This window comes from Morchella sextelata (genome assembly GCF_020137385.1).
Source record: "Morchella sextelata strain SCLS chromosome Unknown scls_16, whole genome shotgun sequence".
NCBI classification, from domain to species: Eukaryota; Fungi; Ascomycota; class Pezizomycetes; order Pezizales; family Morchellaceae; genus Morchella; species Morchella sextelata.
The window spans coordinates 1,513,279-1,535,330 of NW_025408631.1; the positions used below are offsets into that span (position 1 = coordinate 1,513,279).

The 22,052-nt window shown below is 48.0% G+C and overlaps 4 protein-coding genes across 4 annotated transcripts; 3 read left to right on the plus strand and 1 right to left on the minus strand.

The window, feature by feature from the left end:
* Positions 1–1,038: 1,038 nt before the first annotated feature.
* On the plus strand, positions 1,039–2,452 carry H6S33_004112 (uncharacterized protein; the record flags this gene model as incomplete). The annotated part of the gene is made up of 2 exons (XM_044835483.1): positions 1,039–1,835; positions 1,915–2,452. 2 exons carry the CDS (start codon positions 1,039–1,041, stop codon positions 2,450–2,452), a joined length of 1,335 nt encoding a protein of 444 aa, XP_044691646.1.
* Positions 2,453–3,133: 681 nt separating this feature from the next.
* Positions 3,134–6,447, minus strand: H6S33_004113 (uncharacterized protein; the record flags this gene model as incomplete). The annotated part of the gene is made up of 7 exons (XM_044835484.1): positions 3,134–4,527; positions 4,652–4,722; positions 5,174–5,361; positions 5,468–5,644; positions 5,807–6,044; positions 6,100–6,149; positions 6,274–6,447. 7 exons carry the CDS (start codon positions 6,445–6,447, stop codon positions 3,134–3,136), a joined length of 2,292 nt encoding a protein of 763 aa, XP_044691647.1.
* A 1,257-nt stretch (positions 6,448–7,704) lies between these two features.
* H6S33_004114 (uncharacterized protein) lies at positions 7,705–13,053 on the plus strand (the record flags this gene model as incomplete). Its single annotated transcript, XM_044835485.1, has 9 exons — positions 7,705–7,812; positions 7,879–7,907; positions 8,016–8,061; positions 8,119–8,313; positions 8,384–8,453; positions 8,520–8,655; positions 8,718–8,981; positions 9,318–10,340; positions 10,395–13,053. The coding sequence occupies 9 exons, from the start codon at positions 7,705–7,707 to the stop codon at positions 13,051–13,053; spliced, it is 4,530 nt and encodes a 1,509-aa protein (XP_044691648.1).
* Positions 13,054–15,198: 2,145 nt separating this feature from the next.
* Positions 15,199–21,191, plus strand: H6S33_004115 (uncharacterized protein; the record flags this gene model as incomplete). Its single annotated transcript, XM_044835486.1, has 11 exons — positions 15,199–15,222; positions 15,258–15,623; positions 15,711–16,286; positions 16,495–16,725; positions 16,788–18,299; positions 18,377–18,947; positions 19,326–19,602; positions 19,718–20,046; positions 20,093–20,142; positions 20,219–20,239; positions 20,379–21,191. 11 exons carry the CDS (start codon positions 15,199–15,201, stop codon positions 21,189–21,191), a joined length of 4,770 nt encoding a protein of 1,589 aa, XP_044691649.1.
* Between the last annotated feature and the right edge of the window lie 861 nt (positions 21,192–22,052).

The window sequence follows — 22,052 nt, forward strand, 5'->3', positions numbered from 1 at the left end:
TTATGTCAAAAGTTGCATCACTTTTAGGGACCCCCGGGTACACGTATTTAGTCACTACATAGGCTCCAGAGAGGGCACTCAGCACTTTACACGAAGAACAGATATAGACTCGCTGACATTGGGCAAGCTGGTCTATATCTTCACAGGCTTGGGGGCTCTTCCTGATCTACATACATCAATCAAGTCAGCTACAAAACATTAACCGTGATTTTCAACACATGAGTGGTTCTTTGTTTTATTTCGGTCGGTCGGTTTCGCGTATATACGGACTAGTGTGATTGGTCCTGGTCCCTGGTCCTGGACAGAGGGGGCACTTTGATGTATTCGCGTGGTGGCCGGTCAGGATTGTGAGAGGGTCAATGATAGTTGAGCGAGCACCTGGCTGCCTAAAACATGTAGTCAATTAACTACATGTACGTGTATGGTTAGTCTGGTCTCGGCGCCGCGGCGAGCTAACCCGCTTTATCACGCTCCCCAACGTTGCATCAATATCAGAGCCCTAGCTAGCTTCAGCTTCAACATTGCAACCGTAGGGAAACGTTTCATCGTGCGTTTCTTGTGATAGCTAGAAGGCGAGCTGCTGATGTTTTCAGAGTGTCTACTAACCGTCGAAGTACTCTGTGGCTGGCTGAAGGGAGCGCCACATGCCCGGGGTTGTGCACAGCCTAATCCCGTTGTGGGCGTGGGTAACGACATTTGTCCAGTATCTTCAGCTTGTTCGTCGGTTTTGGATCTCGGGGATAAACGAGCTGAATGGCGGTTCTTATTTTTGTGGAGCTTCTAGAGATGAAGTGGTTTAGTTCTTGCGAGGAGGGGGATATAAATATTGCCCTCCTGCTAGGGGTGGTGGAAGAGTATCACTGCGGGCTTTGATATCGAACTTCCTCCTAGACCTAAGCTTCTGCGACTCGAAACCGATACCTACAACACCTTTTGTCAAATATCCCCATAATATATCCAGCGCAGAAAGTAAGTAATTCCTCATATATATATAAACTATTCCACTGGATCTCAATTTCCTAACAATGCCCTCCAGAAATGGGTCAAGGCGGCGGCATAACTTTCATCAATGGCACCCTCCATGACTGGAAACGCAGCGCCCCACAGGCGCACAGAATGGAAAACTGGAATATCCCCGAAACCCTGCCCGCCGGCCAGTCCACGACCCTCTACATAGAATGGCCCGGCGACGCCTTCACCGCGCACATCCCCGAGTTCGCCCACGAGACCTTCACCCTCTCCGACACCCCCTTCCACTTTGCCCTCGCCGCCCGCCGCATCAACGATGCCCTCACATTCCAAGTTATCCTCACGAACCTCACCACCGATAACAACCCCCCCGGCACCGTCATCGACCTCGGCTTCGCCCACGACGGCGACGTCTGCTTCATTCTCTCCGGCACCGAGGGGAGCTTCACCTCCACCAACCCGCCCATCGACTGGATGCAGCGAAACATCGGCACTCTGGGCCCGCGGCCGCTGCGCGAAATCTGCATGCCCGGCACGCACAACAGCGGCATGAGCGTCTCGCGCGGGAGAACAATTCTGGCGACAGAGGGGACGTGTCTGTGTCAGGGACTGAGTGTGTATGAGCAGCTGGTGGCAGGGTCGCGGTATCTTGATATAAGGCCGACGATTACCGCCGAGGGGTGGTTTTCGGGGCATTATTCGGAGATTCGGAGTCCGGTGTTGGGGGATCTGCTGAAGACGTGGCAGGGCATGAGCGGGCAGGGGATTGCGGAGATTGTGGCGGAGGTGAATAGGTTTACGGAGGAGTATAAGGAGCTGGTGGTGATTAGTGTGTCGCATAGTGCGAATGCATTGAGGGATTATAAGTATGACCCCCCACCCACTACTTCGTTGTGCGTTTGATCCGGTGGAGGTGAGTGTGCTAACAAGATATCTCTGGTCTAGGCCGTTCACCGACCCCGAGTGGGCCGAGTGCTACAAGCACCTCTCAAACCTCACGCACCTCCACGCCCTCCCCAACTCCACCTCCGCCGCCCTCGCCGACCTCCCCCTCTCCACGTTCATCGGCGGCGCTACGCCCAAAGCCGCTGTCCTAGTCCTCACTGAAGCCCCCGCGCACACGCTCGAGGCGTTCCCCGACGCTGGCTTCTACACCGCCAACCAGCTGAACATGTTCGATTTCTACACCAACACCATGAGCGCCGACTGGATGGCGACGGACCAGCTGGACAAGATTGCCAAGAACGCCAAGGATAAGTTCTTTATCCTGCCGTGGATCTTGACGCAGGAGGGGGCGCGAGATCTGGTGTTGAGTAGCCTGAAGGAGATGGCAGTGGATGCGGAGAGGGTGTTGTGGAAGAGGTTGTGGGCTGGCTGTGAGAGGGGGAAGATTCCGAATGTGGTGTTGGTGGATTATTTGAAGGGCGGGGGGAGGGATGTGGCGGCGTTGTGTATGGCAGTGAATAATATGTTTGGTGTGTAGGTTCGCGGTGGTTGGTTGGATGCTGTGTGGCGGGCCCGGGGTTAAGTTTTTGTTGTTCTTATTCGCGAAATGTTTTTTTTTTATTTGTACATGTAGTTGTTTATATGGTTATTTGCAATCGCTCCTGTGGAAATAAACAATTTATATATGGGTTTCGATAGACCTGGTAAAACCATCTCCATGTACAGCCAAATCCTCATTCCGAAGAACCACACAGCCGATAAACTGCAAATTTTCCTAAAGCCCAGAGGTGAAGGCGTGGAATTAATTGTTCGGCCATTTGCCCAAACAATTAATTGGACATACAAGTAACTCTTAAAGCTAGACCACTAGCATTGGCAACATGTTTCAGATTTAAACCACAACTGGACTTCACCGCTAGCCCAACTAGACGTATAGAATAAGTACATCACATATGTGTACATGTATCTACCCTAGGCCCACCCTACTATAACGTGTGTATATAAGCCTTTGACATAATAAACGTACATGGTGGTATTTAATCGACCGGATCCGAAGTTGTAATTCTACCCCCACCACTTCCTCTACGCCGACGCTGGAGTCTTAGCTACATACCCCCCCTGCTTCCGGAAGCTAATCACTGGTTCGAGGATACACGCCCGCTTCTTGAGGTCTACTGATAACAGATAGCTGCCGTTAATCATGGGCATCTCAACCGCGTCACCACTCCCACCTAGCATCACCGCCAAACTCTAGAAGTCTGTTGAAAATAGCTAGATATGCAGAGGATGCGGCCATTGAAAGCGCCACCACATAAGCTCTCGTATGGTCACCAGCGCCTGCCTCCAAAAGTCTGTTCACAATAGAGAGATCGCCGTTCCCTGCGGCTGTTAAAAGCGGGCTAAGTCCGTAACGATTCTTTACGTTTACATCCGCACCAGCGTCCAGAAGTCTATCGACAATGTTTGGGTGGCCTTTCTCTGTGGCCAGCATAAGTGGGGTGTCCCCCATGTAGTTGTTCTTTACCTCCATGTCGGCGCCCACCTCCAGGAGTCTGTTGACAATAGAGAGATAGCCTTCCCCTGCGGCAACCGAAAGAGAGCTAAGTCCGGAACGATTCTTCATGTTCACATCGGCGCCAGCGTCCAGAAGACGGTTAAGAAGAGGCAGATGGCCTCTGTATGCGGCTAGCAGAAGTGAAGTGTTCCCACGTGGTTCTTGTGACTCAACATTGGCGCCTGCCTCCAGATACCAGTTAACAATGTGAAATTCACTCCCATGCGCGGCACGCAAAAGCCCAGTAAACCCATACAGGTCCTGCGCATTTATATCCGCACCTGATTCTAGAAGTTTACTTAGGATACCAATGTGTTCGATTCGTACGGCTGACAAAAAGAGATCATTCCAATATTGTTTCTGTAAGGTGTGGTGCATTTTGGGCATAGTGGTCACCTGAAAAAGTCTTTCCACAACTGGTATATGCCCTCTATATATAGCCTTCTCTAGACTATAATAATAGCACATCTCATTTACCCCTACTGAGGTATCCAAGAAGCCCTTATCCAGAAATGAATTGACAACTTCTAGATGTCCCCTAGTTACTGCGTCTCCAAACGCCCATACGCATCCCATGGTTGATAGATCAATCAACGGGTCCTCTGATAGCCAGAGGGTCACAAGAGCTGAATTACCTTCACGGGCGGCACCAGGTAAACTATCCCATGTGTTCTTCTCTTCTAAGCTCATTGTGATGCCTTTGAGCTCTAATATCAAAAGTGCAATATCACTTCGGTGGGTATGCACAGCCCAGGTGAAAAGGGTTAAACTTGGGTAAAGGTCGACCTCAAGAACATCGTTCTCGGTGGGCTTTCGAAGGCTATCCTGAGCTATTTGACGTGCTCTGTATGGGTAGCTTTCCTCAGGGGAGCCCTTCTTGAGTTCATTGTCTAGGCCTGTCTTTCCCTCAAGCATACTTTCAATGACAGATTGATACCCGAATTTTACAGCAACGAGTGCAGATAAACCTATTACCACCTCTGAGTTGTTGTCATATCGTTGACACCGCCAAATGTATTCGCTGAAAGCTTCCATGGTCACGTGCAAAGTCTTTACATCTACCATTTACGTTAGCGGCCCGTAGAACATTAGTTTAGCAAAGCTAGCCCACACGAGGCTCGGTGGTAGATGAATGAATGAGATGCATCTGTTAATAAGATCAGAGCACATTATCGTTCTTACCATTTGGAGTTGAGAGATGAATTTCTTGATCCCCCATGATGAGAACACTACCCTCAGCCTTCATATGCATCCTATCAATTACTATAATCACGATGTAGATGTATTAGTAACTTGGCATTTAGCGGGCTTTGATCGGATCAATACCAGGAAATGAGGACCGAGCAATCCAGTTCTGATCCGTAAACATGAATCTTCCGCGCCTCTCCTTCTTATGCATTAATACAAGGATAACGCAGGAAATAAGTACTCCATCCTTATGCGCCCGATATAACGCAAACCTTGCACAAGAAGATACGGTATGTTATTTACTGATCAATCTACCTTATTACTCTTCCTCCGGGGGACCTGAGTAGAGGGGGAGAACGGTCGGGTATATTTGCACTCGTGATAGAGTCTAGAGAGCTCGAGGCTCTCGCTCGCTAAGGTGGTTTTCTCCGAGACAAGCCGTATATAACGGCCTTTTCACGGTAAACTGGCAGATAAAAGAGGAAGAAAGGTTCGAAAGAAATGTTGCCTACATACTGTTGGAATAAGATAAACTCATCCTCAACCACCCATCCCGAACCTGATCCAAGAATACCTGCTTTAGGCTGTAAAGCAGGGCCTCTACCCTCGTTCTCCCAGATCAACAAGTCACAGGTTTCGATTTGCTCGAATTTCGGCTTCTCAAGTCCTAAGGTATCAACTTTCTGGAGCTCCCTTTTGATGGTCTTTAAACTGTCAGTACAGTCGTCTACTCAAGTGGAATGTACTTTCAAAGCTCCTAGATTCTCGGCATGTTCGATCTTTCTATCGGAGGGGGCCGTAAAGACTAACCTCTACAAGTATTTCCACACGAATCGCGGTATTTGAATCAAGAAAGTCTAATTGCGGGTGTCGTGCAATTATGTCGATTAAAATCCATGCCGCTTTAATCAAGTCTGCATACCATTGGAATGATTTACTATCGCCGGGAGCTGACGAAGATGGGCGCTTCTGAATACTTGATTGTGACTGCAAAAATTAGTCTAGAACTAAAACATATGCTTGTGGAGAATGAGAATTGAATAGATGCTAATCGAGCTTGAAGACGAAAAAGGAGCAAAAAATTCAGGCACGCAATAACGAATGAATCCGCGTCATTCCCAGCTTCAGTGAGATTTGCAAGTCACAGACCTTCAGGAGCCACCATGTCCCTGCAGAGATCCATTGATCAACTCCGATGGCAGACCACTTTCGCTGAGATTCGGCGCGCTCTATGAATTTCTCACTGAGGGAAAGGGCAAAGATTCGGTCGTCCTCGATCGCAGAGATCAACGGTACTTTGAGCTGGGAGTTTTTGATTATCCATTTGATCTCACTGACACCCTGCTCTACTTTCAAAGACATGGAGTGTATACGTTGCAAGGATGAACTAAGGGAAAAAATCAGTTTCTTGTGCTCGTGTAGTAAGTCTTCGGGCTTCTTACTTTCCGGTGGAAATCAGGACAAGGCCAAGAATACCGTTGAGATAAACCAACTAATAAAATTTTCAACGTCAGCCGGTTATATACATGTAGTTTATGGGAACAAGAGGCAGGGCGTCGTGCGAGGCATGAATGTAGGTACAAAACCACAATGGCATCTTGGGTGGCTCGGCAAACCTTATTTCTCGAGATGTCTAGATCAGATGCTTCAGCCGACCACTTTATCCCATCCCAGAACTTCTTCAGTGACGATCGGTTTTGATCACCGAGCTTCTCATACTTCTTTGCATGTTTACTCAATGCATTCAGTGCATCCCGATATTGATCCACTAGGCTTTTAAGCGTGTCCATCCGATCCTTTCCTGCGGATCGTAAGATGGACTTGGAATCGGTATATTCTTCCTGCAGGATCCTCAGTGAGTTATGTGTATTTCCGAGCTCTTGTTTTAGCGATTTGAATCCGTGGGGCGCATCCCGCGCGACTTGGAAGCAGTTCTTATATAGATGCCATGCCAGCTGTATCGAGCCGGCAATATCGCCAATGCCGAAGCCGAATGACGTTTTTTGTCGATGGTAGGGGCGCTTTGGTGAGATCGAGTAATGCGGTACTCACTCTACCCTTTGGAAACGCGAGCAGACATATATGCGAGTGAGATGGCCGGCTGTGCTAATGTATCAGCTGTGGGGTAGTTGACACTGCAGCTGTGACATAATCTGATATGAGCCTATGTGACCCATAAATACATGTACATGTACATACATACATGTATTAAATTTACATGTATGTAGTTGAGTATGTAGGAGGAGACAAACATAGAGCCTCAGAAGAAGTTCACTAGCGACACGTGTTGGGATATTATACTTGATATTGGAAACATATGTAGTTCCTACTTACATATCTGGGCAGGTCAAATTAGGCTTAGTGCACTAGAGCATCGTAACGCCAAGTTGATTAACGCCAAGGATGTACTAGTACTAGCAGTTCAGTTAGAGCCTCATTATGGATGACAGTGAGGGGTTGCCTCTGCTACATATGTACCGAATGCCAAAAAGGCTACAAATCTGCTATAACGAACGGATTTTGGTGAATTCACACAGAGGTTTAGCTTCTCTACCGAATAATATCAAGTTCGTTATAGCGGAGGGTGACTGTACCAGTCAGTACTACATGTACATACATGTACCTACTCGCAACAGGCCTGAAGGACCCGAAAATGCAGCTGCAAGGTTTTGGTGTATTTTTGACTTCTACCCCAATGGCAATTGCAGATTAGGGCTTGCATTTTCGGGTACTTGTTACCTGCTGCAAGTACCTTACTCTAGGTTTCTTAGCTTCAGTGGTGGCAGGGTAAGAAGTATGTACATATGTATGTACCTCCGCATCCGGTTGATCATGAGTGACACGATTGAGATTAGGCGTGGCGGCATAAGGGATGCGATGAGTTGGATGCCTGATAATGGATCCGGCAGTGGTTCTCGAAGATAATCCCCGCCCACATCTCAACTATCAAATTCAATACTCCATGGGGTTATTTCCATCAACTTGAATACAAAATATCCATCCATCACCTGCATCAGCAGATAGAACGGTATCCTCCTCCGCGCACCATGGCTCCAACATCAAAAGTGATTCCGGCTGGCCCGGAAAGAATCCGCTCACGAGGTTACCAAATGGAAATGCTAGATGAGAGCTTGAAGAGGAATATCATCGTTGCGGTGCGACAAATTAAAATCACTTTATCGTGACAGAGCGGGGGCTAATCCGACTTGCGGGGTGAACAGATGGACACAGGCTCAGGAAAGACCCACATGTACGTAAACGACAGAGATTCCTTCTCATTTCCCATGCGACACACCTATGAAGGTGTTCCAAAGAACTGTTTTCAAATGATCTCCTAATACTCTATATTTTATAATAGTGCTATACTTAGAATTCGGTCCTACCTTGAATCCGGCGGAGGTAAAGTATGGATAGCGCGCTCTACTATGGTCTCAATGAAATCGCTTACGCCGAGACTATAGTTGTGCTGGCTTCTGGTCCCAAGTGTACCATTGGGAAATCAGCAATTTGATGTTATTAGGTCGTCTTTACCGCCTATGAACATTCAGTTCCTGAGCGGGAGTGATAATGTTGATAAATGGAAGACTCAAGACATATGGGATCGGATTTTGAAACTCCAAGAGAACGCATCAACGGTCGTTGTTAGTACGCATCAGGTTTGTACTCAATGGTCGAAAGGGAAGAAGCGGGGATGAAAGGGCGAAGTTGACGCTGCTAGGAAACTAGATATTACTAGATGCGTTAACCCACGGGTTTGTGGGTATCGATAGGATAGGATTATTGATATTTGATGAAGGTCCGTCCGTCGTTGTTTGGGCGATCGGAGGATGAAGATGCATCCAGCTGATATTCTATTCTCTAGCCCACCACTGCGCCGGCAACCACCCGGCAAACCGCATCATGCAAGACTTCTACCATCCAAACCTCCATCGTCAGGTCCCCTCGATCCTTGGGCTTACGGCTAGCCCAATTGTCAAGTCTAAGCCAAGACAACTGCAGTGGGTCGTTCTACCGTCGTGATCCGTTCCCTTTTACTAAGTCATGCGCCGTTTTACTGCAGGGTGATAGAGTCGAATTTGAATGCTATATCCAGAACACCGATCTTGAACCGGGAGGAGCTAATGGAGCATGTTCATACACCACTATTGAAGAAGGTTACCCATGAAGCATCGCCCTCGATTAATCAGGTGGTGAACTCAAAATTTGAGGATTATATAGAGTCTCTAGGTCTAGGCAGGAAGAGAGGGGGTAGTCCGGGGCATAGTAGTCTTGAAGAACCCCCGGCTATGAGGTTAAAGATAACAGAAAAGGATTATATCTCGAGGTAAGATAAGGTGATCTAAATATCATATCTACAACGCTACCTTTAATCTTTCAACCTGAGTGTTATTTCTTCCACTCCTGGGGCTAGCGCCTGGACTCTCTACCCTCTATTTTACCTTTTTATATTTCTTATTTCATCTGCTCTTCAATCCATACTAGGTAGCATCACACATTTAGGAAAAAGGGGGGGGGGGTCACAGGGGCGTCTTGCAATGCTGGATTTTTGAAAGACATTAACATATCATATGTCTCTCATCTTGTAATACTGTGTTCTTTTTTCGTTTCATATGTTTATGAACAAACATTGAGACTATGCTAACCAAGGTCTGGGCGATAGGACAAGTTTATCGAAAACTTCTGAATGGTCTACACCAGCATTTAGAACCCTATCGCAAGCTTACACTTCCATGAATATCATGGAAGACCCGCGTGTTATCACTCTCCTTGCTACACAGCCTCCTGATCTAGAAAAAATCAGGAAGACAATCGAACACAAGAAAACTCGCTCATTCCACCAAATGCATGGGATTGTTAAGAAGGCCGAACACATTATCACAGAGTATGGAATTTGGGGGGCGGAGTGGTACGTTGCTATGATTGTGAATAGGGCACTAGGATCTATAGAGGACGAATCTGAGTCCTCCGTGCTGGCGGGGTGGGACGAGGAGGAGAAGATCTATTTTTGTAATGTGCTGAGGAAGGTGACGGTGACAACAGATCTCAGAGATATAAGATGGGGGATTACGGACAAAGTAGCACGACTTATCGCGTTACTAGTGGCAGAGTTTAACGGAAAGAGTGGAGGAAACCAATTTTCGGGCTTGGTATTTGTGGAGCAGAGGGTGGGGGTGTCAGTATTAGCGGAGATTCTGAGGGAGCATCCGGATACGCGAGAGGTCTTTGATGTTGGAACATTGGTTGGGACATCTGATAATTCTGCGAAAACCGGAAGGCTTGTATATGAACCCACCACATTACAGGAGCAGAAAGGAACAATTGAAGGGTTTAGGCAAAGAACAAAGAATATCGTCATCTCGACCAGCGTTGTAGAGGAAGGCTTGGATATCCCGGCTTGCCACTTGGTGGTTTGCTTCGCGCTGCCCAAAAACGTCAAGAGTTTTATCCAGAGGCGAGGAAGAGCGCGGCAGGAGAAGAGTACATACTATCTCATGTTTGAGGAGGGATCAGATACGAGAGTGAAGATCGCACAGCTGGAACAGTTGGAGCGAGAAATGATCCAGGAGTACATGGATGAAACCAGGGAGCTTGAAAAGAGGCTAAACAGGGAAGAAGGCGAGCCTGATGAAGATGGAGTAATAAGTGAGGCGGAAAATAGGAAGTTTCTAGTGAAAAGCACCAAGTTTGACTTCCCACCTAACATCGATTCAACCTGATACTAATGATTATTATATAGTGCCCTTTTGACTCTGGGTTCAGCGCTGACTCACCTGCATCATTTTTGCAATACCTTACCATATACCGAGTTCACCGACCTCCGCCCGATCTTTAAAACAGAAGCTGTTTACCCCTATAGCGGATTTCTTGACCCAGACAAAGTCCACTATAGAGCTGAAGTAATGCTGCCAAACTCTGTCCCGCAGAATGTCCGGCGGGCTGTAAGCAAAGAGGCATGGGCAACAAAAAGCTTGGCCAGACGGGATGCGGCCTTTGAAGCATATCTTGCCTTGTATAAATTGGAGGACCCACTTATTAATGATAATTTGCTGCCTCTTGTTCCGGTTAGCAAAGACACGAGAAGTACGCCGGATACCGAGCTTACTCCGGCCCTGAACCCAACACCGAAGATTATTGATCCATGGGCAGACACCAACTGGGCAGAGGCTTCAATGATATATGCTACTCCGATCATACTTAGTATGCCGAGCACGGAGCCGGTTGAGATCAATATATTTACGACCATGGAATGCCCCAATATAGAAGCAATCCCAATATTTTGGACAAAGGTCGAGAAAGGAGAGATTAGTTTGGGTCAATCATACTCTCTTTCTGTTGACCAGAGCATTGTGGAAAAGGCAAAAAAGAGGACATATGATCTTCTATACACGGTACATGCAGCCAAAATGGAGACCAATATAATGGAATTCCCATATCTGTTTTCTTGGGGTGATGAGGCTCCACTATGGGAAGAGGAAGGTGGCATGAATAGCAGTGCATACGATGCCTATAAAAACTTTGTCCCACCCGATAATATGGGAATCATCCGAGAGGCTGGCCAGGAACATTCAAGATATATATTCATCCAATGGAGGACTGATATATCTCCACTGGAGGAGATGCAAATCCTTGAGAAGTATAAAGGCAGGCCAATCGATCCAGACCAGCCAGTTATGGAAGTTCAGAGGCTACCTCATCGACGCGACTTCCTACATCAAGCACTCTATGAGTTGAACCCAGCACCAACCTTTCTACTCCCCCAGTACTGCACTGTCGATAAAATCCCGTGGCGATACTCTCAATTTGCGCTTTTTGCACCCGGTATCATTCACCGAATTGGCTTAACCTTGATGGCTTCAGATATCAAGAACTCTCTACTTTCAAGCGTAGGTTTCAGGTCAGTCAATAATGTTCTTACCGCTCTATGCACCTCCTCCGCGAGGGAGCTACATGACTACCAGCGACTAGAGTTTCTTGGCGACTCGATACTGAAATTTCTGGTTTCCATCAATCTACTCGATGAGCATCCGTCTTGGCATGAAGGTGTTCTTTCTACGAAGAAGGCAAAAGTAGTATCCAACGCCACGCTGGCTAAAGCAGCACAGGGAAAGGGCTTGGCTCAATGGGTCATTTCCGAAGAATTTACCGGGGCTAAATGGAGTCCCCGGTACATCAATTCAGCGAATGAAGAATGTGCTAAGAGGACGCCGGACGATTCTCCCCCCTCTGATAGGGTCCTATCAAGAAAAGTACTGGCGGATGTCGTTGAGGCACTCATTGGCGCAGCGTATGTTGAAGGGGGCTATGACCAGGCACTGAGATGCATCGATTTCTTTGGCTTGGGTGTGGTCCTGGAACCGCTCCAAAGCAGAGTGAGCTCCTTATTTCGCAAAGCAGGAAAGACGTCACCCGTCAAACACGCATACCTAAGAGGCCTGCAAGACCTTCTCGGCTACAAGTTTAAACATCAATCACTCCTTCTCGAAGCGGTCACCCACCCCTCCTCCGAGTTACCCTCGCCGTCCTATCAACGTCTCGAGTTCCTCGGAGATGCGGTACTGGACATGTTAGTAGTTGATGAGCTCTATCAGAGTCCAAAGAACCTCCCGCCAGTTTCCATGCACCTCTACAAGAGCTCAGTCGTCAACGGCGGTCTTTTGGCATTCCTGTCCATGAGTCGCTCCACTCGCGAGAAAATACCCACAGTAGAAGAATCTCGTGGTGTCTTCAACGTCATAGATGTGGAACAAGAAGCCAACATATGGGACTACGTCCAGCTCTCCCACCCAGAGATGATCAAAGCAAGAAAACGATTTTTCCACCAATACGACCGCTCGCGCCTCCAGATCCTCACAATCCTAGCGGAGGGCCACCGCTACCCGTGGGCCGAGATCGCACTCCTCGAAGCAGACATCAACGGTAAGTGTAAGCTATTTGCAGACATGTTTGAGGCCATCGCCGGGGCCGTGTTTGTCGACTCTGGCGGGGACTTTGAGGTTGCCAAGGCACTGGCGGAACGGTTTGATATCTTCCGCGTGCTAAGGATATTCGTGGAGGGTGAAACGAATGTCATGCATCCGTTCACCCGGCTGAACGAGGCTGTGGCACGATTGGGGAAGGGCGCGGTCGAGTACGAGTGTGTGGAGGAGGACGGGGTGTACGTGTATACGACGTCGATAAGGGGCATAAAGGTGGCGGTGGCCGAGTCGACGAATGAGTTGCATGCGAAGGTGTTGGCTGCGGAGAAGTCGCTGGAGGTGCTGGAGCGGGCAGAAAGGTGTGCTAAGGAAGGGGCGCAACAGGAACGGCCGGAACCGGAGGTGGAGAGTCCGAGGGAGGATGTGATGGAGGTCGATGATGAGCCACAAATCATACTTCGAACAGATCTTTTCGATTAGACGGCCAAAGTGGGTATTTCGTTTATTCAGTGTTTAGTTTGAATATTGTTGCAATGTTTGTGGAGAGTATACGGCAACGAGGAGGGAATATATAGCCGGGGTTTTTGGTCCTTCGGCTCCTAGATATAAGACTGTATTTAAGAATCCCCACCTACGTATCGTTAGTATCGCGGGAGCCGGAGCACAGTTTGAGTGCTATCCGGGTATGCGAGTGCCTATCTGTGATCAAGGGATCAGTTATGACTAAGCTATGAGAGCTTATCCAAGCCCCTAATGATGGTCCAAGCTGTGTAGAAGCGTCAGAAACGAAAGCATTGGGATTATCTATAGTTGATCTCGCGGGGCGCGCTTCCTCAACGGTTATAGCAATACATGCATGGCCCGTGCCGAGACATCCCAGAGCCTATATCCGGCCCAGCGTAAATACCCCAACCGCAGCCCGGTGAGTGCCACTGCCGTCATCGGAACCATCAAGGCACATCTTTTATCATCTCTTGTATTATTCTCGGGTCCCGGTCCTTTCTCGTGGAACAGCGTTCGTACAGGACCTGTCAGCTCTGTAGCTACTGAAGATGGTGTTTCTTAACCCTTGGGGACTGCATAAATAGCTACACGGGGTAAAAATGGTGTCGAGGTTAGGAACTTCATGTGGAAACCTTTCAGCGCGCATCGCGGATAGCTGTGGAGGTAGAGTATGTGAGTATAATTATCTCCGGGGTCTCCTAGATGCTGTGGCATGGGATGAATTCAAGTACAACACCGTCAGCACAATAATCTCCATTGATAAGGAAACGAATGGCATTATGGATGATGTTACGGATTAGCGAGAGTGGTCACGATCCTACTACGCGCCTAGAATGACGGGATAGGGTGGTGCGCGAGAGCACTTCAACCCTCCCAGAAGCTAGGACATTCGTGTCTGGCTGGCTGGGAAGAGCCTGGCGTTTGCAGCCCGCCAGTGATGAGGGGCACTCCGTCAGCAGCCGGCGGAACTTTTGCAGCTGTTGTAAGAAGCTCCTGCTGTGGGACATACGTACCGCTAACCTTAGTTGGTACCTGTTATAATAGAAGAGGCCACTCTAGTTCTGCGACCACCGCATGTACATGTTGTCATTACGATAGGTGGCTTCGATTGTAAACGATTGATGGTTTGAGAGGAGCGATAGTCCTCCCCTTCTCATCATCAACACTGGGAGTTACATATCCACTCCACTGCCTTTTGATTTGTTGAACCTCCTATGATATTCCGGAACGCATCATGATCCTAGGTAAACATCATGCATGGCTAGGTGTACCTGCAGCTGCGCAGATCAGGTCAAGAGCATGCATTAGACTTCTATTGAAGATGAGGAGGAAATGCGTGAGGCAGGCTTATGTTTAACAGGCTAAAAACAACATAATACTAGATATACCCGTAAACTATGTCGTTATAGGACCTAAAAGCAGTATGTATCCATTCCATTTACCAGCTGTTATCAGGTTGGCCAGGTCCCAATGCTACTGTCATTTATGTATGCCCTTTTCAATTTCTGTCTTTGACTTTCGGGAAACTAGTGCTCAAGGAGGACCAGGGCTACATTCAGAAGCCTCCTGGTTGATAGAAGGCGTGTGCACAAGTAGAAGCTGATAGACACACATATCTCTTGAGATAGGTCGCTAGAGAAGGGTATTGGTGGAGGCTTGGCGCTAACGCCAAAATCTCACCAAACGATCATTTCCCCGCACCTTATCACAGGATATGTATATATCGATGTAGACCTATGTAGGTACCATTACCCCAAATCCTTTCCATTCAGCTCCGAATTAAATACCCATCTGATTGATATCGTACGAAATTTTCACAAGTTGGCTATAAATAGATTTGCCGGAGAGATCCATGATTGGGAGGGAATTCGCTACGGGTGGAGCTATGCCGTGGCTGGAAGCCATTGGACAGGCAGAAATTAGTAATAAAGAGACTCATGGACAGACTAGGCTGTGATCTTTACCAGAAGCTATTTACAATTCCAGAAGTTCTCTTCTAGCTGCGCCCACCTCGAATTGAAACTCGCGTTTCGGAGAAACTTATGGTCTAGCTGTCTTCATATCTGGAAAACAAATAACGAGCTTAGCGGTATTCCTGATGAGCCCTTTCAATCTATCTTGATGTCAACAGCAGCGGTAATCGATGTGAGAAGTACTTTCTGTAGGAAACAAACGCGCAGAAACTGCAACGGAAGGGGATCGGAGAGTTGGAGGGGTTAAATAGCAGGCCGTACTCGCGATTTCACCTATGTCTGGACGCGTTCCACAAGGATGGTTTCGACGCTTTTTTTTATCCCCGCAAACAAGGAAAAACGAATACCCTCGATGATGTAGCAGCAAACAGGACCGCCGGTCAAGGGCTTCCTCCGGCACCACAAAACCTTCTTGAGCCGATTATATCAAGTATTCCAGAGCATGCAGACACTGAGATAGACCCCAGCACTAGGGTCAACGACCAAGAACCAAAACAAGAACAGAAATCGTGCAGCAATAACACCGCGTCTATCTCACCGAGAGAGTCCACGACTGGTTATTCCTGTCAACCTGTTAGTCCTGGAGAAACTCATCAAGCAGGAGATCACCGTATACTAACTCACGACTTCGCGTTGGGTTTGCCATCCTCGTCCAATCAGCAAGCCGTAGGCAAGCAGGGAGAAATATACACCGAGGAACGCGGGTTCATACCTTTAGAGTTAAGTCCTGAAGAGGTGAAAATACAAATATCACCCACCGAAAATATCGCCTGTCCAATAGAATCAAGATCACCGCAAGAAACCGCCACTGAACACCAATCGCCGGCGGATAAGGTGTTGCCTCCGGCGCTCGAAGACTCAATAACACGCACTTCCACAATAGGGTACCTGGACCATCACCCAGGTCATATCTCGCCCGGTAACCTCGCCACCAATGGTCTCATCGAAAACTACCCACAGAAACAGCATCCTGAACCCTTAGCAGCAGTGAGTACACCTCAGATCTCGGGTGAAGACTTGATCCGATCCCACTCTAAGCCTGCACCATATTTAAACAAAGAGAATAAAGCCATGGACTTGAGTCAGCGTTTGGAAGAATTCAAGCTAGAAACTGGATTCCAGGGGGACTACGTTCTACAACGAGCGGGCACGTGGGAAAGTGGAAGCTCTACAAAGCTATGGAGAACATCAAGATGGAAGAAAAAGGCGGTGATTGGGAGCGGGAACTTTGGAACCGTTTAGTTACAGCAAAGGGTGGAATATGATGATGAAGAAAACGAAGAAGTCGGGGGAGGGGTAAGACAATTAAGGGCTGTGAAGACTGTGCCGCGGGATCTCTCACGAGGCGCAAGCCTATCACAGGAGTTACTCGCATTTGTGAAACTGAAGCAGGTTGGTTTCTGCGTTACTTGAAACTTGACTCGCTGAGGTACTAATATATCAGTTTGACCATCTTTTCGTAAACTTCGACGGCTGGTACGAAGATTCGGATAACATGTTCCTTGTGATGGAATATGTTAGGGATGGCGACTTAAGCAAATATATTCAGCGATCGAAAGAAGGTTCAAAGGGTTCCAGATCACTGATGGAGGTTAAGGAGATTACTAGGCAAATCTTAGAAGGACTTGAGGTGCTCCACAGTAAAAAGATTTATCACCGTGATTTAAAGCCGCAGGTTTGATCCATTATCTCGCTCTTATTTAATAGTATGCTGATAACAGTTAAAATTCCCCACAGAATATCCTCATGGCCTCTCTTGATCCAGTGTGGATTAAGATAGCGGACTTTGGTGCTTCGAAACATGCAAAGAATACCAGCCTACGAACAAGAGCTGGTACCCAAGGTTATCTCGCGCCCGAAATACTTGGATGTAACCCCAAAAAGTTCAAAACTCAGGGTTTGATTCCTCATGCTTTGGATGTGTGGTCGTTGGGATGTTTGGTGTATGAACTCATCGCCTTCGAACCTCCCTTTCTTGATCAAGAGCCGGATGAGGAAGACGAACCTGCCACAGGCGTAGAAGCCTGGCCGACATCAGAACCCCGCGAATTCGACTTCGCATGTCTTCGGGAGTATTGCGATTCTGGCCTCGAATTCCCGGCGGCACTTCTGAAGCAATCAGATCTTCCGGTGGGTGAAGAAGAAGAAGCCTTTATCCGAAGTCTTTCGGTTCCAAGTCCAATGGCTCGGCCGACGGCAGCCAATAGCTTACAAGGCCCATGGCTGAGAGGACTTTATTATACAAGCGGTAGGATTGAGTTTTGGAAGAATGAGTTTTTGCAGCTTGGGGTGCAGCTGGACTTCGGTAAAGAGAATATATTGATGCGGCAAGTGGATGTGAGAGACATCTATCAGTTTCTACCCAAGGGTGCTAAGGGTGCTAAGGGTTCGGTTTCGGATCTTCTTATGGTGGCTGCGAGGAAAAGTCGCAAGGAGGCTCTTGAGAGACTACTCAAGTCCCCGAGTTGTCTGGAGTCGATAGGCAGTGTAAATAGGGTGAAATTATTTCAGCAGGCGATAGAGACTGGACAGAGAGATATGGTGCAAAGACTTTTACAACACAAGGCATTTGCTGAGGCCTCCTTTGGCGACAAATCAGTGCAAGGATGGGCGGTAGAGGTGGCTGGGGATGATGGTGAGATGGTCAAGGTGATCCTTGAACATGCAAGTGATCTTTGTGGTGCACTTCTATTGGCTGTCAAGTCTGGTGATGTTGATATAGTACGGACAGTTTTGGGGAGAGATCCCGAAAAGGAGGTTTTCGACACCGGAGATTCTCTCCATACACCCTTGCGAGAGGCAGTTAAGGAAGGGTATCTTGATATTGTTAAATTGCTTCTAAACGAAGACACAAACATTAATTTTCCAGCGCCATATGATGCAGGTCGTCGGACACTACTTCAGACAGCTGCCGCACATGGTCATGTCGAGATAGTAAAATACTTGCTGGACAAGGGGGTAAATGTCAACGGGTTAGCTGAGAGGGATGGCGGCCGAACAGCCCTGCAAGCGGCCTCTGAGCTTGGTCATGTCGAGATCATCAATCTGCTATTGAAAAATGGTGCAAATGTGAATAGCCCAGCAGCGTATACCAACGGCCGGACAGCCTTGCAAGCGGCTGTCGAGCGTGAACACCTTGATGCCATCAAGATTTTGCTGGACAGTGGCGCGAATGTAAACGGCAGCGCAGGGGCCGAGGGCGGTAAAACGGCACTACAGGCAGATGCAAGATGTGGAAATCTGGAAATCGTAAAGATTCTATTGGCCAGTGGCGCGGACGTCGATGCTGATGGAGCCCAGGAAGGGGGGGGGGAAGGGCCCTTCAGATGGCCTGCACCGGCGGACATTTTGGCATTGTCAAGCTCCTGTTAAACGAAGGCGCCGATATCGACTCAAGGGCAGGACGTTATGGAAGAACGGCATTACAGGCAGCAGCCGAAGTGGGCGATATGGAGACTTTTAAGCTACTTATGGAACATAAGGCGGATGTCAACGCGACAGCAGGAGGAGGAGAATCAGCACATAAACGAAGTACAGCTCTACAGCTGGCTGCGGGAAATGGATATTTCGAAATGGTCAAAATCTTGATAGACAACAACGCCCACGTCAATGCCGCCGCGTTCGATCCCGCCCCGTTCAGAGAATATAATTTAACAGCGTTGCAAGCAGCAGCCAAGGGCGGACATTTGAGAATCGTAAAGCTCTTACTAGAGAACGAGGCCAGCACAGGTGGTCGAGGTTGGACGCCCTTATCCATCGCTGCCGGTGGCGGATACATGGACATTATCCGGCTGTTGCTAGAGTATGAGGACGATTTCAAGACAAACGGAACGACGGCCTTAAATGCTGCCAGCGGCAATGGACGCATTGACGTTGTGAAGCTGCTATTAGACCGATGTGCGGACGTCAATGCACACACACTAGTAATCTTGAAATAGTACGCTCGACACGTTTCATAGTATTGGAGGATTCTCATTTGTCATTATGAGTCACGGGTTCTGACTCATTCTTTTACTGGTATTTATCAGTCATGTCTTTCTATTACTTATACGGCTATGATTTACTATGTTTTGTGTTACCTTTCTTTAGTATAAATACGGGGCATTCCCCCCTCTAGTTAGTTGGAATAACACGCTCAATTACTACACTTCTCTACATACATTTTCTCTAAGTAAAACTCGATCCTCCCACGTGCGCATATCCATTTACTTCAACAGCCCTGCAAGCTGCGGCTGGTGGTGGGCATATATATAGATATTGTCGAACTGTTGTTAGATAATGGCGCGCATGTCAATGCAAGAGCAGGACCGTTGGCGACGGATCAATATAGCCCTAGTCCATCTGCCCTAGAAGCAGCGGCGGGTGGTGGATACATCGATGTTATAAAGCTGTTGCTAGATAGGGGCGCGGGCGTCTACACAAATCCAGTAGTAGAGCCACGTCGTAAACCCACTCCAAACGCCGTAGAAGTCGCGGCTGGCGGTGGGCACATCGGCGTTGTAGAGCTACTGCTTGATGGGAGTACCGGCGGCACCGAGGACGTGAAAGCTGGGTCAGCGTCAATATCAGGCAGGCCTAGGCCGTTTCCCGCCTACTACGACACATGATGTACTCGACTCGGACGTCGCAGTAGCCCTGGAAGATGTAAACATCGCTCCAGACTATAGAACGGTCGACACATGGACTAGGGCGTTAACTGCAGCATCTAAAGCCGGACATTCCAACATTCTTGAGTTCTTATTGAATCATACTATTGGTATCAATTCCTACACACATCAATGGACTAGAAACGAAGACGCAACGGCGGCATTTCGTAAAGCGCTGGGGTTTTGTATCAAGCGTGGGCACATTGAGATGGTAGAACTTATACTACACGTGTATAAAAACGATGAAATCTGTGTCGGAGCATTGCAAAAGGCAGCACGTGTGGGAAATATCGGTATTGTAAAGCTCCTACTAAGTACCAGGGCGGGTGCAGCTATGAGTGTCGGAGCGGGTGAGTTGAAAGCCGCTGCCGGTAGTGGAAATATTAATATTTTCAGATTGTTCTACGAGCTTTACAACCAATCAAGGAAATCTCAATCATTTGATGGTATAGACGCCTTGCGATCGGCCGTGTGCGGCGGACATACCGCAATCGTCAAGCTCTTACTGAAGAACGGTGCCAGCCCCGCCAGCGAAGACAGCTTGTGCGATGCCATAGGCACGGGTCGTATTGAACTTGTTAGGATCTTATTGGAACATGGGGCGGGGGTTCGTGACACACTTTTGGAGGACGCTGCCCACAGAGGTCACGTAGGCATCGTACGTTTGCTTTTATCCCAAAAGCTAGTAGATGTGCAATTTACCCGTCTCGGTGGATACAAGTTTACGCCTTTGCAAGCAGTTTGCAAGGGTGGGCATAACAGAATCGTCAAGCTGCTATTGGAAAACGGTCCCATTGAACAGCGCTACCAAAAAGAACAAATAGCCTTGTGCCTCGCAGCTATGGAGGGACATACTGGGATTGTGAAGCTCCTACTATCAAGTAGGGCCGATGTCAACGGCGGGGGACAAATGGAGACCAATTGGACTATAAAGCCTGACGCCCCACAACTTGCTGCGTTGTACGGACATATTCACATTGTTAAGCTACTTCCGGACCACGGGATCGATCCTAGCAATCTGCGCGACAACAAGTGTACACCACTGCCTCTTTCCGCCTTTAAAGGTCATACGGCCATTGTTAAGTTGCTGCTGGATAATATATCCGTCCGCTTCCCCGATAAGATACTGGGTGGTAACGAGGCCTTACTAGTGGCGGCCGTGCGGGGCGGAAATCTCAACACTATCAGACTCTCGTTAAAGAACAAAGTAAATGTCAATATTCCGGACTCGAAGTCTGTAACGGCGCTACACGCGGCAGCTGAGATTGGACACATCAGTATTTTGAAGCTCTTGATCAACAACAAGGCCGATGTTAATGCGGAAACCGAGGATGGGACTACTGTTCTGAAGCGTGCTTTTATATCCCAAAATATCGACGCCATCAAACTTCTCGTAAACTTGAAGGCCAACGATCTCCCCATAACCAACAACCACTACCACTACCGTGATGAAATTCGAGACGAATACAGCAACGCCTCCGGCCGTGGGCTCTAGTGGAATCAAGTTCCCACCGCGACGGGCGGAACTTCCCCATAAAGTCTATTTACCAAGAGAAACCCGATAGAGCTTTTTTATAAACACATCTCTTACTTTTCTTGTAGCCTTCCGTCTAGCACACATTTTTCTCCCTCTACATCATTATCTTTCGTTTACATTACCCAGAGTTCAGGGGAAATGCTGGGAAGTAACAAATTGTGTTTTTTTTCTCTGGCTCGACTCGATGTATATTCCAATTTTGTCTTATGGTTTTTCTTATTATTTGTCCTTTATTTTTGTCTTCTGTTATTTGTCTTCTTTTTTGGACTTTTGTCCTTTTCATTTCTATTTCGTCCTTTTTTCTTTATCGCTCATCACTTCCTCAATACATGAAGACCGTTAGTTCTAGTATTCTTATCTGTGTTTCTAAGCATGACGGTGACCGTCCTCCATCATGACAGGACTCTTTGTGGAAACCTACTATACCATAACACTGCCTAGAACGTGAAGCTCCAGATCTAAACACCGAGTAGAAAGAACTACATGTATTGACCGATTCGATTACAACACCAAAGAATATCCAATATCCCATGGATACACGCCCCGCCGTGCGTCCCTCGCATCACCAAAGACTCATCTCAGCATCAAGCCCCCACTACACACTCCACCTCCCGCCCGGAACGCCGTTTCTCTTTGCTGGAGCATGGTACGGTGAGTCTGACGTCCACAGAGTCAACCCTAACCCTGTATTTTGGATTTCGTGGGTATTGGGGGCTTTGTCGCGGCATAAGGGGTGAGTGCCTGGTGCTGCATCATCCCGTGGATACGCTGGGGGATGGGGGTGTTTGTGTGCGGACGTAGGTTTACTCGATGTGCTTG